Source organism: Chiloscyllium punctatum, chromosome 6, assembly GCF_047496795.1.
Source record: "Chiloscyllium punctatum isolate Juve2018m chromosome 6, sChiPun1.3, whole genome shotgun sequence".
Classification (NCBI taxonomy): Eukaryota; Metazoa; Chordata; class Chondrichthyes; order Orectolobiformes; family Hemiscylliidae; genus Chiloscyllium; species Chiloscyllium punctatum.
The window spans coordinates 88,979,458-88,997,192 of NC_092744.1; the positions used below are offsets into that span (position 1 = coordinate 88,979,458).

General features: G+C 43.0%; 1 protein-coding gene across 1 annotated transcript in view; it reads left to right on the forward strand.

Annotated features, from left to right (window-relative positions):
- The window catches only part of ky (kyphoscoliosis peptidase), a 113,236-nt gene that overhangs the window by 34,522 nt on the left and 60,979 nt on the right, over positions 1-17,735 (forward strand). Inside the window, exon 6 of the mRNA XM_072571712.1 lies at positions 2,083-2,148. Coding sequence (XP_072427813.1) covers positions 2,083-2,148 — 66 coding nt within the window. The remainder of the gene's footprint in view (positions 1-2,082; positions 2,149-17,735) is intronic.

Genomic DNA, 17,735 nt, shown 5'->3' on the forward strand with positions numbered 1-17,735 from the left:
CAGCTAGTTGAAGTTGGAGTTCAGGTTACGATCAGTTTCAGTTTTCAGGTTCAGAGCAGTTTCACCCAAGCAGAAGAGTTTTAATTTGTGATGTTTCTGATCTGTGAGAGTTTGTGTTGAAAGTTTTCAAGAATGGAAAAGAATTTTGGACCATCAGATCTAAATGGAAAGTAATGCCTAGGTCATTACATCTGAAATGAGTAAGTTAAATTTGAAATTAAAGAATTAAGGTCGAAGTAACACTTCACTGGGATTGAATATCTGCTTGAGAAAAGTTCGGACCAATGTTGTTGTGTTAAAATCATTTTGATTTGACTTATACATAGAGAACTTTGATTGCTTTCTTTTGCATAATAAAGTTATGTTCTGCATTAATAGAACATTGGCAGCCTCATTTGAGTTTGTTCAGTGACTCATAAAAAGAAAACTTAAGGTCTATCAAACAAGTTTAATTCTTATTGGACTTGTACACTATTGGGATCATAACACCTGAAAGCACACTTAAGGGTATGTAGTGATTAGAACCAGTTGGATCTTGTTAACTACAAGGTTCCTGATCTCCTCAGTTAAGGATTGACCCCGAGCTGGCTGGTCTCAGCCAGTGTGCTGTGGTGGTTTTGTTTTTGGGGACCTAATTCCTGAACTGACTGATCTACATAGCCAGTTTGTTACTGGTGTATTTCAGTTCCCACTGGGGAACTGTTGTTTCAATGGCTGGTTGCAGACTGTGTGTTACTCTGTTTTGTTTTATTTTGAGAAAGGACTATTCTGATTTTGTGGCAGGCCCTAGCGCTTGCACTCTGGCTTTCAGTGCCTGCACTTTCTTTTTCGCACTTGTTTTCACTTTTTGGTGTTTTGGACTAAGACCCTGTGAGTCACCTGCACCTTTCCAGATGAGCTGTTCCTCTGAGAGCAGGCCTGGGCTTCTGTGGATGGAACAGGTCCCTGTAGATACTGAACAGCTGTGTGCTGTGGGGTGAGCATTTACAAAGCCAAGCTTCAGCCAAGTGGCTAAACAGTTCTTCAGGATCTGGTACAACAAGCCATCAGTGTTGCTGCTGATCTGTGGACTCAAGACAGCAAAGGAGTCCTGTAAGGCCTAACTTCGGTAAGAAAGCTGGTTGGCTGGTATCCAGGTCAGTGTACACCCTGGAACTTTCTCCTGTATGTGAGTTAGACAGTTAAATGACTTGGTAACACCCAAATCAGAGCCAATTAAAATTAACGTTTGGTTAAATGGTCACCCAGTCACCATGGAGGTCAACTTTTAAGCTTGCGCAAGATCTCAGCCAGACTGAGAACATACACTGGAGAACCATTGCAAATCTAAGGGTACGGCATTGGTTCTGGTCCCTTCGAGATGCAGTTGGTCCACTACCCTTGATGGTCGTGAAAAGGCTCATGCCCAAGCCTACTGGAGCGGAATTGATTGAGAACAGTTCACCTTGATTGCGTGAATATTTTTTCGTGTGGAAAATGGCTGCTTCAGTGAAGTTCTAGTGAAATACCCAGCAGTGTTTCGAGAAGGATTTTGGAGTATCAAAGTGGCCAAAACCAGGACACAATTCCAAGATTTTGCAAGGCCACATTGGTCCCATTTGCCTTGCAGGCAAAAGTATAGGCGGAAATCAGGAGGCTGGAGAGTGAAGGAATCATCAAACCACTGTAGTTTGCAGAATGGGACAGCACTGGTACCGATGGTGACACTTGACTGCTCGGTTCCCCCCTGCGGGGATTGTTAGCATTGATTGCACGGAATATTAGCCATTGTCCTTTTGACCCGAATTGTGAATGGAAATTAGGTGCAAACAAACAAAGTTTAAAAATGAGTTTAGGAATAAAATTTATAAAGTGGAAAAGATGAAAATTTCTGAAACTATTTAACAAAGGAATCTTGATTTCATAATGAGGGAGCTCCAGATCTTTCTGGATGAATATATTGAAAATGAGCACTGAACGTTATATCTTGTGTTCTTGTAACATTGATACTGCAATAGCTTGGCTACAAAGATAGCAAGAGCACACTAAATATTCTCAAATATGACAGTCAGTGTCTAAACTTGAGATTGAAACTTTATGCAGGGAAAGCAAGAAAGAAAGGACAAAAAGGAACCTCTGAAAATAAACAAGTTTCCATCGAGAATAAAGGTAATGAAGATGATTTTGTGTTTTTTTTAATTCGGACTGTAATTGTGGGGAGGGGTCAACTGATTTTAGTTTATGTTTTGACAAGATGACAGTTTTCCAAGTTGAAATGTCCAATTAGACCTGAAAGGATGTTGGTACCAGTGAAATGGAGAAAAAAGTAACCAGAGTGACTGAGGGGAGGAAATGTGAAGGTTAATTACATGAATCAATGATGTCTTCTCCAGAAAGGAAAATAGAACATAGAACATAGAACAGTACAGCACAGAACAGGCCCTTCAGCCCACGATGTTGTGCCGACCACTGATCCTCATGTATGCACCCTCAAATTTCTGTGACCATATGCATGTCCAGGAGTCTCTTAAATGTCCCCAATGACCCTGCCTCCACAATTGCTGCTGGCAACGCATTCCATGCTCTCACAACTCTCTGTGTAAAGAACCCGCCTCTGACATCCCCTCTATACTTTCCTCCAACCAGCTTAAAACTATGACCCCTCGCGTTAGTCATTTCTGCCCTGGGAAATAGTCTCAGGCTATCGACTCTATCTATGCCTCTCATTACCTTGTATACCTCAATTGTCCCCTCTTCTCCTCCTTTTCTCCAATGAAAAAAGTCCGAGCTCAGTCAACCTCTCCTCATAAGATAAGCCCTCCAGTCCAGGCAGCATCCTGGTAAATCTCCTCTGAACCCGCTCCAAAGCTTCCACATCTTTCCTATAGTAGGGCGACCAGAACTGGATGCAGTATTCCAAGTGCCGTCTATCCAAAGTTTTATAGAGCTGCAACAAGATCTCACGACTCTTAAACTCAATACCCCTGTTAATGAAAGCCAAAACACCATATGCTTTCTTAACAACCCTGTTCATTTGGGTGGCCATTTTAAGGGATCTATGTACCTGCACACCAAGATCCCTCTGTTCCTCCACACTGCCAAGAATCCTATCCTTAATCCTGTACTCAGCTTTCAAATTCAACCTTCCAAAATACATCACCTCACATTTATCCAGGTTGAACTCCATCTGCCACCTCTCAGCCCATCCCTGCATCCTGTCAATGTCACACTGCAGCCTACAACAGTCCTCTATACTGTCGACGACACCTTCAACCTTTGTGTCATCTGCAAACTTGCTGACCCTTCCTTAAATCCCCTAATCCAAGTCATTAATAAAAATTACAAACAATAGAGGCCCAAGGAAAGAGCCCTGTGGAACACCACTCACCACAGACTTCCAGGCAGAATATTTTCCTTCTACTACCACTCGCTGTCTTCTGTTGGCCAGCCAATTCTGTATTCAGACAGCTAACTTCTCCTGTATCCCATTCCTCCTGACCTTCTAAATGAGCCTACCATGGGGAACCTTATCAAATGCCTTGCTGAAGTCTATATACACCACATCCACTGCTTAATCATTTCATTCATGAACTGGATTCAAGTGAGTTTTTGAACAGTTTGGCATCTGGTAAACCATTGATTTCTTCCTATAGTGTGTATTGACTTGCACCCCACACCTCTCTCATTTGACTTTATGTCAACTAGATTGGTCTGGTTCAAGTTTGAAACTTGTTTCTGATCCTGAGATCCCTGCTTTTCCCTCTCTAGTATGCCCCTTGTGACCTTCACCCACGGTGTCTCCCATGGTCTTTGTTCCTGCCATTTTCCCTTTATTTGTGTTTATTTCCATTGATTAAGTTTTCTTCTTAATCTATTCTTTTTCCCTGGAACACAACTGCCATCTAGTTCTCACACTCAGTGGGGCTTCACCTTCACTGGTTACCTTGTAGATTGACCATGAAGGTAACCATTAACTAGATCTTTGGTCCTGCCTGTCATCGTGGCCTTTTATTTATTCATTTTGTTGGATGTGGGCCTCACTGGCTGGCCAGCATTTTTTGCCCATCCCCAGTTGCCCTTGAGAAGGTGATGGTGAACTTCCTTCTTGAACTGCGACAATCCACCTGCTGTGGGTTGACCCACAATGCCATTAGGGAGGGAATTCCATGATATTGAACCAGCGACAGTGAAGGAATGCTGATATATTTCCAAGTCAGGATGGTGAGTGACTTGGAGGGGAACTTGAAGGTGGTGGTTAGATTAGATTACTTAGATTAGATTAGATTACTTACAGTGTGGAAACAGGCCCTTCGGCCCAACAAGTCCACACCGACCTGCCGAAGCGCAACCCACCCATACCCCTACATCTACCCCTTACCTAACACTACGGGCAATTTAGCATGGTCAATTCACCTGACCTGCACATCTTTGGACTGTGGGAGGAAACCGGAACACCCGGAGGAAACCCACGCAGACACGGGGAGAAAGTGCAAACTCCACACAGACAGTCACCTGAGGCAGGAATTGAACCCGGGTCTCTGGCGCTGTGAGGCAGCAGTGCTAACCACTGTGCCACCGTGCCGCCCATATATGGTGTTCCCATATATCTGCTGCCCTTGTCCCCTGAGATGGAAGTGGTCATGGGTTTAGAAAGTGCTGTCTGAGGATCTTCAGTAAATTCCTGTAGTGCATCTTGTCGATGGTACACACTGCTACTACTGAGCATTAGCAGAAGGAGTGAATATTTGTAGATGTAGTGCCAATCAGGTGGGCTGTTTTGCCCTGGGAGTGTCAAGCTTCTTGAGTGTTGTTGGAGCTGCAGTCATCCAGGTAAGTGGGGAATATTCCATCACACTCCTGACTTGTACCTTGTAGGTGATGATCAGGCTTTGAGGAGTCAGGAGGTGAGTTACTTGCCACAGTATCCCTAGCTTCTGACCTGCTCTTGTAGCCACTGTGTTTATGTGGTGAGTCCCAGTTGAGTTTCTGGTTAATGATAACTCCCAGGATGTCAATAGGGCAGGATTCAGTGATGGTAACACCAATGACTGCCAAGGGGTGGTAGGTAGATTGTCTCTTATTCGTGATGATCTTAGTCTGGCATTTGTGTGGCATGAACATTATTTGCCACTTGTCAGCACAAGCCGAGATATTGTCCAGATCTTGTTGCACTTGAATATGGACTGCTTCAGTATCTGAGGAGTCATGGATGGTGCTGAACGTTGTGCAATCATTGGTGAACATCCCCAGTTCTGACCTTATGATGGAGGGAAGGTCATTGATGAAGCAGCTGAAGATGGTTGGGTCAAGGACTATCCTGAAGAACTCCCTCACAGATGTTCTGGAGCTGATATGATTGATCTCCAGCAACCATAACCGTCTTTTTATATCGAAGAACGTGATGCTGGAAAAGCACAGCCAGTCAGGCAGCATTCAAGTCAACGTTTCAGACGTAAGCATGAAACCTCAACTCTCCTGTTTCTCAAGTGCTGCCTATACAGATGTGTTTTTCCAGCACCACACTCTTTGACTCTGAACTCCAACATCTGCAGTCCTCACTTTTTCCATTTTCTTATATGTCAGGTATGACTCCAACCACCCACCTGCTGCCTTTCTCTTCTCTTTTTGTGGCTATTAGATTACTTGCAGTGTGGAAACAGGCCCTTCAGCCCAACAAGTCCACACCGACCCTCCAAAGAGAAACTCACCCAGACCCATTCCCCTACGTTTTACTCCTTCACCTAACACTACGGGCATTTTAGCATGGCCAATTCACCTGGCCTGCACATCTTTGGACTGTGGGAGGAAACCGGAGCACCTGGAGGAAACCCACGCAGACACGGGGAGAATGTGCAAACTCCACACAGACAGCTCGAGGCAGGAATTGAACCCAGGTCTCTGCATTGTGAGGCAACAGTGTTAACCACTGTGCCACCCTGAATTTTTTAGTCAACAGCAAAATATACCTTTCAAATGGGAAAAAGAGCACAGAGAGCTGGGGAGGCTGGATGAAGGCAACAACACAGCAGCATGGAAGTGTAACTCCAGCCCTTGATCTTATCAGACACTTTCTAATTTTATTTCTGCTCTGTTTAATTCAAGTGGTCCATCCTGAGCCATCCCAAATATTTTGTAGGATTTCTAAATGCCCATCACTTCCATGCTGCTGTGTTGCTGCCTTCGTCCAGCCTCCCCAGCTCTCTGTGCTCTTTTTCCCATTTGAAAGGTCTATTTTGCTGTTGACTAAATAATTCCCCAATAAAATATTCTTGAAGCTTGAGGCAATTCCCATTATTTCCAGACTAATTCCAAGTTCACTCTCTGAGTAAAGTATAACCTGTGGCACCTTTATCCTTCCCCCACCTCACACCCCACGTCCCCCAAACCGTCCCCACATCCCTACCCCCACCCCCACCCAAAACCTTCTACCAACACACTGAATTAACCTTCCTTCCAGATGGAAAATCTTTTCTTTCCCCATGATAAATGATTGTGAGCACCTGGGTCATGTTCTGGGGACCCAGAATTGTTTTGGAGGATACTGACTGATTCACTGTCTGACTGTTTAAAACAGCCAGGGGTCAATGTTTCTTTGAACACAAACTCCTGGCAGCTAGCCCATTTAATGGTCATACCTGAACAGGCACTGACCACCTTTAATGTTGCAAATATTGGTCTTGCAACTTGAGTTTCCAAGGGAAGCTGAAGTCAACGATTTTCTTTTACATCTCCTGGTTTCCTGCAGTGGAAACACTTGAGGAAGTTTCCCACCTGACTGCCATTCTAATATTTCCTTTTAAAGCCTGGGCACAATTCTGCCTGCTTTCTTTTCTGGCTAGTTTTCTCAAGATTATTTGCCATGCTCGCATCTCTATCTCTGGTCTGCAGTAGCTTCCAGAGCCCAGCTTTCCTGAGTTTAGGGATTTGCATTTGAACACACAGTTCTTAATCCAGGAGTGCTGTATGGACCCTGTATCTCAACATGAAGCCTGATTAGGAATTGTATCAATTTTTTGGTCTTCTCAAGAATTACTTACAAAGGTTTTCATAGATGGCAGTATATAATAGATGTGAATGATCAAGCTATTTCCTGAGACTAGGATGTTTTGCCTATACACCACTGATACTAACTGATACATGTGTTTAGTTTTGTTGCCCCATATTCAGTGGCACTCTCCTCACGTAACAGACTAAACTCTGTGTGCTCTCCCTATCAGCCTGCTCTTAATAATAATGCCCATTGTCTGGGCTGGCCACTTTAACTGCTACACTAAACTGCTACTTCAAAAGAAGTGAAGAAGACGCCAACGTTTCTTTCATCAAACATAAGGGTAAAAGTGCAAGTTGGTTACTTCAGTCTTTAGGTTATGTGTAGGGGAGGCGATAGTGTGGTGACGTTGTTGCTGGACTGTTAATCCAGAGACCCGGGTCATGTTCTGGGGACCCAGGATTGAATCCAGCCATTGCAAATGGTAGAATTTGAATTAACTAAAAATCTAGAATTAAGAGTTTAATGATGACTATGAAACCAATGCCAATTGTTGAGAAAAACCCATCAGGTTCACTAATGTCCTGTAGAGAAGGAAGCTACCATCCTTGGTTGGTTGGCCTACAGATCCACAGCAATGTGGTTGACTCTTAACTGCTCTCTAACAATTAGGGATGGCCTAGCCAGTGGCGCCCACATCCTGTCAATTTATTTTAAAAACATATTGCCTTCTTCATGGCTACTTTTCTTTTTCTCAGCCTGAGGTGGATCAATATAAACTCACTTTCTCTTTCCCTTTCTTGGAAATTTCTTCTTTTCTTTCCTCCATCTATCTATATTTATCCCATGGAATTGCAATTCTAACCTGAGCTATCCCAATTTTAATTTATCTATTTCACTATCCCTAAGTGCCTTCTCTCAAAGTTTAACTTCTCCCAGTGCAACTTCTGTTTCTCGAGCTTTCCTTTTTACTGCCTAGCCACCCTTTTAAACCTGCCAAGACAAAATTTTTAGTTTCGTAGAATCCCGAGTGTGGAAACAGGCCATTTGGCCCAACAAGTCCACACTGACCATCCATAGAGCAACTCAGCCAGACCCATTCCCCAACCTTATTGGTCTACATTTCCCCTGACTAATGTCTCTTGCCTACACATCCCTGAATACTATGGGCACTTTAGCATGGCCAATTCACCTAACCTGCACATCTCTGGAGCACCCAGATGAAACCCACACAGACACAGGGAGAATATGCCAAATCCACATAGATAGTCGCCCAAGGCTAGAATCGAACCTGGGTCCCTGGCACTGTGAGGTAGCAGTGCTAACCACTGACCCACCATGTCACACTTCTCATAAGTTATTTCATTCCACCCCTAAAATATCAAGAATATTAAACATGAGCAGCTTAGTACAAACAACGGTACAACAGGAATAGGCCCTTCTGGCCACCAAGACCTTGCTGATACAAGACACCTTTTTAATCTAAAATCCTTCTACTTCTATGCAGTCCATATCCCTCCCTTGCACACACATTCATATATCTGTCAAGATGCCTTATAAACATTGTTAGTATGTCTGCTTCCACCACGACCTCCCCTCGCAGCACATTCTGAGCACTTACTACCTTTTATGTAAAAAAAACTTACATCCACAACAAACATTTCCCCTTTTACATTAAACTTATGTCCTCAAGTAGATGACATTTCTATCCATGCCTTTCATAAGTTTGTAAAGCTCTATCAAGTTGCTCCTTAGCGTCAAGACATTCAAGTGAAAACAAACCAAGTTTGTCCAATCTCCTCTAATACCTAATACCCTCTAAACCAGGCAACATCATAGTAAACCTTTTCTGTACTCTCTTCAAAGCCTCCACATCCTTCTTGTAGTGTCGTGACCACAGCTATGTTCCAAATGTGGCATTACTAAAGTTCTGTACAGCTCCAACATGACTTGTCAATTTTTATTATTAATTTTACATTTACTTTTAATCTTTGAGACTTGGGAAAATGTTTTGCAGTTTTTTTTAAGGAAAGCAACTTTTGAGGGAACAATTTGTTTGCCCCTTTACACTGCTTCTTTCACCTGTAGCAACTATTCCAAATGTCAGTTCCCCTCCCCCTCAAATAAAAATAAATAGTTGCCAATGCTGGAGATCTCTTCTGAAAAAGTGTCACTGAATTTGAAACGTGAATGCTATTTTCTCTTCACAGATGCTGCCAGACCTGATCAATTTCGCCAGTGATTTTATTCTTGTTTATTTCAAAATCCCAAATTTATTACAACCAAGTGTGGGAAAGAAATCAGCTCTGCTCTTTTTAAACCGATTGCAACATTTTGTTTTAATTTGTCTTTTTTTTAGCACATAGCTATCATATTTCAATTATAGCATAGCTTACTAAAGGAGCCAATCCAAGGTTTTCTGAGTGAAAAAAATAAACTTTATTACCTATCAAGCCTGAAAGAAAAGAAAGAAAATGCAGCCAGAAGCAAAATAAACAGTACAGGCAATAAGATTAAAAGGAAGACTGGGGTATCTAATAAAAACAAGAAGATTAAAGTTCTCAGAACCTTCACATTGCGAGAGTAAAAGCTGAGTTCACAACTGTTGTCTTGCTTCCTCAGCAGGAGTGAAATTTGTAGACTCCTCGAGTTCTTGAGTAGCAAATTAATCAAAGTGTTCTTTTCAACATATCCTTTTGAGAGATGATAAGGTGTGTTGAGAGAGTGAGAAAGCAAGTTTATCATGATTCCATTTTTCCTTTCCTATCTGCTTTGCCTGTAAGCTACTAAGATATGAATCATTTATATACTCTGGAGTACAGTTCCATTGTTTTTCTGAGCTGAAGACTCAACAGGCAACCTTTTATCTCCCCATATATGAACTTACTATGTATGCATGTATTAAACAGCAGATGTGTTGGCAGCAACATAGTTGTCTGGTTTTACTGCCTTTAGATGATTCCTGTGCAGCCAGTTTAGAGTACTTCATATGGGCTCCTAGGCTTGCCTCAATCTGTGGTCTGATGATTACAGCAGAAAGTTAAGGTCAGGATTTGTTCACTTTAACAATCACTTTCATTCATGAAGAGGGTCTCAGTTTTTAAAATCAGATGATGCAAGTTGAATACAATCTTTATCATAAAATAATAGAGATCTGCAGCATAAAAAATGCTTCTTCGGCCCACCAGGTCTAACTATTCTAATCCCAGTTTTCAGGATTTGGCTCATAGTCTTGTATGTTAATAATGACACAAATACATATCTAAATACCTCTGAAAGGTTATGAGTGTTTATGCCTCTACCACCCTTACAGGCAATGAATTCCAGATTCCCACCAACACTTGGGTAAAAATATGCTTTGGTGATGCCATTATCTTCAAATCCACACAGAGATAAAATGGTCATATAAATATTTCGAGAAGATTATATTCTCCTGACCCCATATAATTTTGTAGTCGATTCATGAGTCTTTGTTACAATCTTATGTTGCAAGGACATCTGTTCAGACTTGATTGTCAGGTGTCGAAAATACTACTGTCTGGTCTGTGCTTTTCATATTGCCATTTCATTCCAGATTTAACAATTTTTTTCTTGTCTCTGTAGACAAACAAAATAGGCTGTAATTGTTTATTTTTATACAGATTCCTTTTGAGTTAGAAGAGAAGTCCATGCCCTTATGAATAGAACATAGAATGTTACAGCACAGTACAGGCCCTTCGGCCCTTGATGTTGTGCCAACCTGTGAAATTAACCTGATGCCCATCTAACCTACACCATTCCATTATTATCCAAGTATTTGTCCAATGCCCATTTAAATGCCCTTAACGTCTGCAAGTCTACTACTGTTGCAGCCAGTCCGTTCCATGCCCGTACTAGTCTCTGAGTAAAGAAACTACCCCAATATCTGTCCAAGATCTATCACCTCTCAATTTAAAGCTATATTCCCTCGTAGTAGCCTTCACCATCCAAGGAAAAAGGTTCTTACAGTCCACCCTATCTAACCTTCTGATTATATTATATGCCTTGATTAAGTCACCTCTCAACCTTCTTCTCTCCAATGAAAACAGCCTCAGTTCCCTCAGCCTTTCCTCGTAAGACCTTCCCTCCATGCCAGGCAATATCCTAGTAAATCTCCTCTGAACCCTTTCCAAAACTTCTACATCCTCCCTATAATGTGGTGACCAGAACTGTACGCAATACTCCAGGCGCAGCCTTACCAGTGTCTTGTACAGCTACAGCATGACCTCGTGGCTCCGAAACTCCCTTACTAATAAGCGCCAACACACCATATGCCTTCTTAACAACCCTATCAACCTCGGTAGCAACTTTCAGGGATTTATGCACCTGGACACCGAGATCTCTCTGTTCATCTACACTGTCAAGAATTTTACCATTAGCCCAGTACTCTGCATTCCTGTTACTTCTTCCGAAGTGAACTACCTCACACTTTTCCACATTAAACTCCATTTACCACTTCTCAGCCCAGCTCCTCACCTGATCTATGTCCCTCTGTAACCTACAGAATCCTTCAGCACTGTCCACAATGAGTAACTAAGCTCCAGAATGAACATTTCACATCCACCACCGCCTTACAGCTAGCCAATTTCTGATCCAAAGTGTTAAACCACCTTCAGATTTTTAGATCATTGGGATGTTTTCTGGAGCAGAGGTGACCTGTTTGAGAGGAACAGGTTGCTTGTGAACTGGAGGTAGACGAATATCTTGGCGGTCATGTTTGTTAGTGCTACAAGGGAGTGTTTCAAGTAGTTTGACAGTGGCGGTGGGATCCTCAACAGCAGTGAGGCAAGTGTGAGGCTGGAAGGAGACATGGTAATCATAAATAGTAATGTGAAGAGACAGGTTAGGCTGAAACACGACAGGGAGCAAGCAATGTCTGCTAGATTAAATTGCAACTATTTCAATGCAAGAGGGCTTATAGGTAAGGCTGATGAATTCAGGATCTAGATAGGTACATGGGACTGGGACTGAGGGATCATCCAGTGAGGCTTTGTGGATGGAGCTAAGAAATAAGAAGAGGAGGGTAAAGTTATTGGGGTTGTACTATAGGCCTCCAAATAGTCAATGGGAATTAGAAGAACATATATGCAGGGAGATGGGGGTGACTTGCAGGAGCAATAGCGTTGTCATGGTAAGGGATTTTTAATTTTCCTAACATGGGCTGAGACTGCCATAGCATTAAGGGCATGGATGGAATTTGTTAAGCACATTCAGGAAAATTTTCTCAAGCAGTATATAGATTGTCCTACTTGGGAAAGGGCAAAACTCACCTATTCTTGGGAAGTAGGGCAGGGCAGGTGACTGAGGTGACAGTGGGGGAGTACTTTGGGACCAGTGACCATAGTTCTATTAATTTTAAAATAGTTATGGAGGGGGACAAGACCAGTCCACAGGTTCAAGTTCTAAATTGGGACACGGCGAGTGTTGATGGAATTAGACAGGAGCTTGCAGGGGTTGATTGGAATAGTTTGTTGGCAGGAAAAGGGACCTCTGACAAGTGTAGGCCTTTAAAAGTGAGATAGCTCAAGTTCAAGGTCTGTATGTTCCTGTGAGGGCGAAGGGTAGGGTTGGCAGGAATAGGAAACTCTGGATCACAAGAGGTATTGAGGCTTTGACCAGAAAAAAAGGGGAGGTGTGGCTCAGGTACTGGCAGCTGGGATCAAGGGAATCCCTAGACGTATCTAGGGGATACAGGAGTTTACTGAAGAAGGAAATCAAGAGAACAAGAAAGGGGCATGAAATAGCCTTGGCTGAGAAGATAAGGTTGAATCCAAAGAGGTTATTTAAGTATGTTAACGGAAAAAGAATAACTGGAAAGAATAGGGCCCCTCAATGACCAAACTGGACATGTATGTGTAGAACAGCAGGAGGTTCTCAATAAATATTTCTCTTCTCTGTTTACAATGTAGAATGACAAGATGACTTGGGAACTTGGAAAAGTTAGTGGTCATATATTGGGGCCAATCTATACTACACAAGGGGACGTGTTGGATGTATTAGAATGTACGAAGGTGGATGTATCTCCTGGCCCTGACCAGATATGTCCAACAACACTGCAAGGGGCTAGCAAAGAAATTGCAGGGGGTCTGGCTGATATTTTTACATCATCGTTAGCCACAGGTGAGATCCTGGAAAACTGGAGGGTAGTGAATGCCGTGTCCTTATTCAAGAAGAGCTGAAAAGAAAAATCTAGGAACTATGGACAGTAAGCCTAACATCTGTGGAGGTTAAGTTATTGGAGAAGATTCTAACACATAAGCTATATATGCATTTTGGAAAATGTTTGACTAGGAGTAGTCAGCACAGCTTTGTGCATAGGAGATTATGTCTCTCAAATTTGTTAGAGTTCTTTGATCAAGTGACCAGGAAGGTTGATGTCAGCTAAATGGATTTCAGTAAAGCCTTTGATAAGGTTCCACATAGTAGGGCTACTCTATAAGGTTAGATTGCATGGAATCCAGAGGGAGCTGGCAAATTATATACACAATTGTCTTGATAGTAGGAAACAGAAGGCAATAGTGGAAAGATGTTTGTTGGACAGGAGGCATGTGACTTGTGGAGTTCCTCAGAGGTCAGTGCTGGGCCCATTGCTGTTTGTTATCTATATCAATGATTTGGATGAGAATGTACAAGGCATGATTAGTACTCAAAGTCTGTGAGAAGATTTGTAGCTCGGGTGCTCGTTGTTGTGGTTCTGTTCGCCGAGCTGGAAATTTGTGCTGCAGACGTTTCGTTCCCTGTCTAGGTGACATCCTCAGTGCTTGGGATCCTCCTGTGAAGCGCTTCTGTGATGTTTCCTCCAGTATTTATAGTGGTTTGAATCTGCCTCTTCTGGTTGTCAGTTCCAGCTGTCCGCTGCAGTGGTCGGTATATTGGGTCCAGTTCGATGTGCTCATTGATTGAATCTGTGGATGAGTGCCATGCCTCTAGGAACTCCCTGGCTGTTCTCTGTTTGGCTTGTCCTATAATAGTAGTGTTGTCCCAGTCGAACTCAGGTTGCTTGTTATCTGCGTGTGTGGCTACTAAGGATAACTGGTCGTGTTGTTTTGTGGCTAGTTAGTGTTCATGGACGCGGATCATTAGCTGTCTTCCTGTTTGTCCTATATCCAATATACCAACCACTGCAGTGGACAACTGGAACTGACAACTGGAAGCGGCAGATTCAAACCACTATAAATGTCGGAGGAAAGATCACAGAAGCACTTCACAGGAGGCTCCCAAGCACTGAGGATGTCACCTAGATAGGGGACGAAACATCTGCAACACAAATTCCCAGCTCGGCGAACAGAACCACAACAACGAGCACCCGAGCTACAAATCTTCTCACAGATTTTGAGCACCTACGGACGAGAGACGCTAGGACAAGCCAGGAAATGGGAATCCTGTGCCAACCGCCTAAGCGTCACATACGAACAACTCCAGTTCCTGCATGAATGCCAAAAGAATCTAATCCTTCCACCATGTGTCAGATACAGACCGCCAGTCAACAATCCACAAGCCAGGGACACAGCCAGGCAGAACGGATTCAGGATGATCCAGGTAATGATTACAGACGCTCACAACAGACTACACAAATACAGACAAGAAATTGCGCGCCAAAAAATCGTTAATTTCAAAAACCACCAATCAGGAATGGACCAGGACCATAGAACAGGCCGTCACCATAGGACAGAACAGGACCACACTCCGCAAAAAAACGGCACTAAAAGAAAAAATGGCCAAACTAAATGCAACAGAGAGGGCACCACAACACACACCTGGGTTAAAAACCTCTCCCACAGACAGCTCACAGACACGGAAAGAACAATACTGGCCAAGGGACTCAACTACAACCACAGGGATGCCAAGACAGCAGACTTCCTAGCAGCACTAGAATGCATACTCAGGAACAATGGACTGACAGAAGAGACACAACAAACAATGAGACAAAGTATCGTACCGCTGATAACAAGGAAAAGACAAACACATAACCTCAACACCAAGGAGAGGGAAGCACTAAAATTACCAAGGAACGATAAGAACATAATCATACTACCAGCAGACAAAGGCAGAATGACAGTCACCCTGGACAAAGCAGACTACATCCAAAAAGAGCAACAACTACTTGCAGATACCAACACCTACTAAAAGAGGGTTTTGTCGATAGCTGTGACCCCACCCCACAGCTCACCAATAGGATAAACAACACACTGAGGAATCTACAAAAAAAGGGACAGATAACCAGGTCTGACCTACAAAGAATGAAACCTGAAAACAACAACACCCCCAGATTCTATGGACTACCTAAAGTGCACAAACCAGACATCCCACTCAGACCCATAGTATCACTACCAGGGACACCATCACACAAACTGGCGAAAGAACTACAACAGAAACTGAAACACCTGATCAGCGGATCCAGACAATCTATACAATCAACACAGGAATTCTTGGACATCATCAGAAATATACACATAGACAAGGAAGAAACCATGGTCTCATTCAATGTAACGGCACTGTTCACCTCTATCGACAAAACCCTAGCCAGAGAAACAATAGCCAACCTGCTGGACATACAGAACAGACAACAGGACATTGAACCTATCAACAAAGACGGCATTCTCAAACTACTGGACCTGTGCCTCACAACACACTTCACATTCAACAACCAAATATATGAACAAATCAATGGCACACCCATGGACTCACCGATCTCTGGACTCATAGCAGAAGCTGTAATGCAAAGATTAGAACAAACAGTCTTACCGTAAATTCAACCCAAACTCTGGGTCAGATATGTGGATGACACCTTTGTAATCATTAAAAACACAGAAATAGAGAACACACATCAGATCATCAATGCCACACTCACAGGAATCCAATTCACTGGAGAGGAAGAAAAGGACAACCAACTCCCATTCCTAGACATTAGGGTACAGAGAACACCGAACAGAGAATTCACCACAAAGGTATACAGGAAAGCCACACACACAGACCAAGTCCTGAACTACGAAAGCACACACAAAAGAAGTTGCATCAAGACACTATTCAAAAGGGCCACACACACTGCAGTACACCAGAACTGCAAAAAGAGAAAGAAGAACACAATGTATTCGCCAAAAACGGATACCCTCGCAATTTCATCAACAGATGCCTAAGGGAGAGACAACGGAACGAGGACATGCCGCAACCCAAAGGACTAGCCACACTACCATACATCAAGAGCATTTCCAAACTGACAGCCAGACTACTGCGACCACTAGGACTCATAACAGCACACAAACCAACAGCCACGCTCAGACAACAACTCACCAGAATGAAGGACCCGATACCCAGCATGAGCAAAACCAATGTAGTGTACAAAATCCCATGCAAGGACTGCACAAAACACTACATAAGACAAACAGGAAGACAGCTAACGATCCGCATCCATGAACACCAACTAGCCAGGAAACGACATGACCAGCTATCCTTAGTAGCCACACACGCAGATGACAAGCAACATGAATTTGACTGGGACAACACTCCTATTATAGGACAAGCCAAACAGAGAACAGCCAGGGAATTCCTAGAGGCATGTCACTCATCCACAGAGTCAATCAATAAGCACATTGACCTGGACCCAATATACCGACCACTGCAACGGACAGCTGGAACTGACAACCAGAAGTGACAGATTCAAACCACTATAAATGCCGGAGGAAAGATCACAGAATCACTTCACAGGAGGCTCCCAAGCACTGAGGATGTCACCTAGACAGGGGATGAAACGTCTGCAACACAAATTTCCAGCTCGGCGAACAGAACCACAGCATGATTTGCATTTGACACTAAAACAGGCGGTATTGTGGACAGTAACAAAGGTTATCCGAAATTCCAACAGGACCTTGATCAGCTGGGGAAGTGGGCCAAGAAATAGCAAATAGAGTTTAATATTGATACATGTGAGGTGCACAGAACATAGAATATAGAACATTATAGCGCAGTACAGGTCCTTCAGCTATTAATGTTACACTGACCTGTAGAATCATCTGAAGCCCATCTAACCGACGCTATTCCATTCTCATTCATATGTCTATTAATGACCATTTAAAGTTGGCGAGTCTACTACTGTTGCAGGCAGTGCATTCTATAACCCTACCACTCTCTGAGTAAAGAAACTACCTCTGACATCTGTCCTGTATCTATCACCCCTCAATTTAAAGCTATATCTCCTCATGCTAGCCATCACTATTGGAGGAGAAAGGCTCTCACTGTCCACCTATCTAACCTTTTGATTATCTTATATGTCTCAATTAAGTCACCTCTCAACCTTCTTCTCTCTAATGAAAACAGCCTCAAGTCCCTCAACCTTTCCTCGTAAGACTTTCCCTCCATATACCAGGCAACATCCTAGTAAATCTCCTCTGAACCCTTTCCAAAGCTCCCACATCCTTCTTATAATGCGGTGACCAGAACTGTACGCAATACTCCAAATGTGGCCACAGTAGAGTTTTGTACAACTGTAGCATGGACAGCTGGACAAGTTTCAGCCCAGGAGTTATACTCTACCACTGGAGATATCAAGGGGCAATGGTTAGATTGTTTTTTTTATTAGAAAGAATCATTGCTTGGCTTTTTTTGAATTGGTACCTAGTAGTTTTCAGCCATTGTCTGGAAAAAGTCCAAGTCTCGCTCCATTTGGACCTGATTGCTTCAGTATCTGAGGAGTCATGAATGGTGCTGGACATTGTGCGATATTTAGCGAACATCCCTATTTCTGCCCTTATGA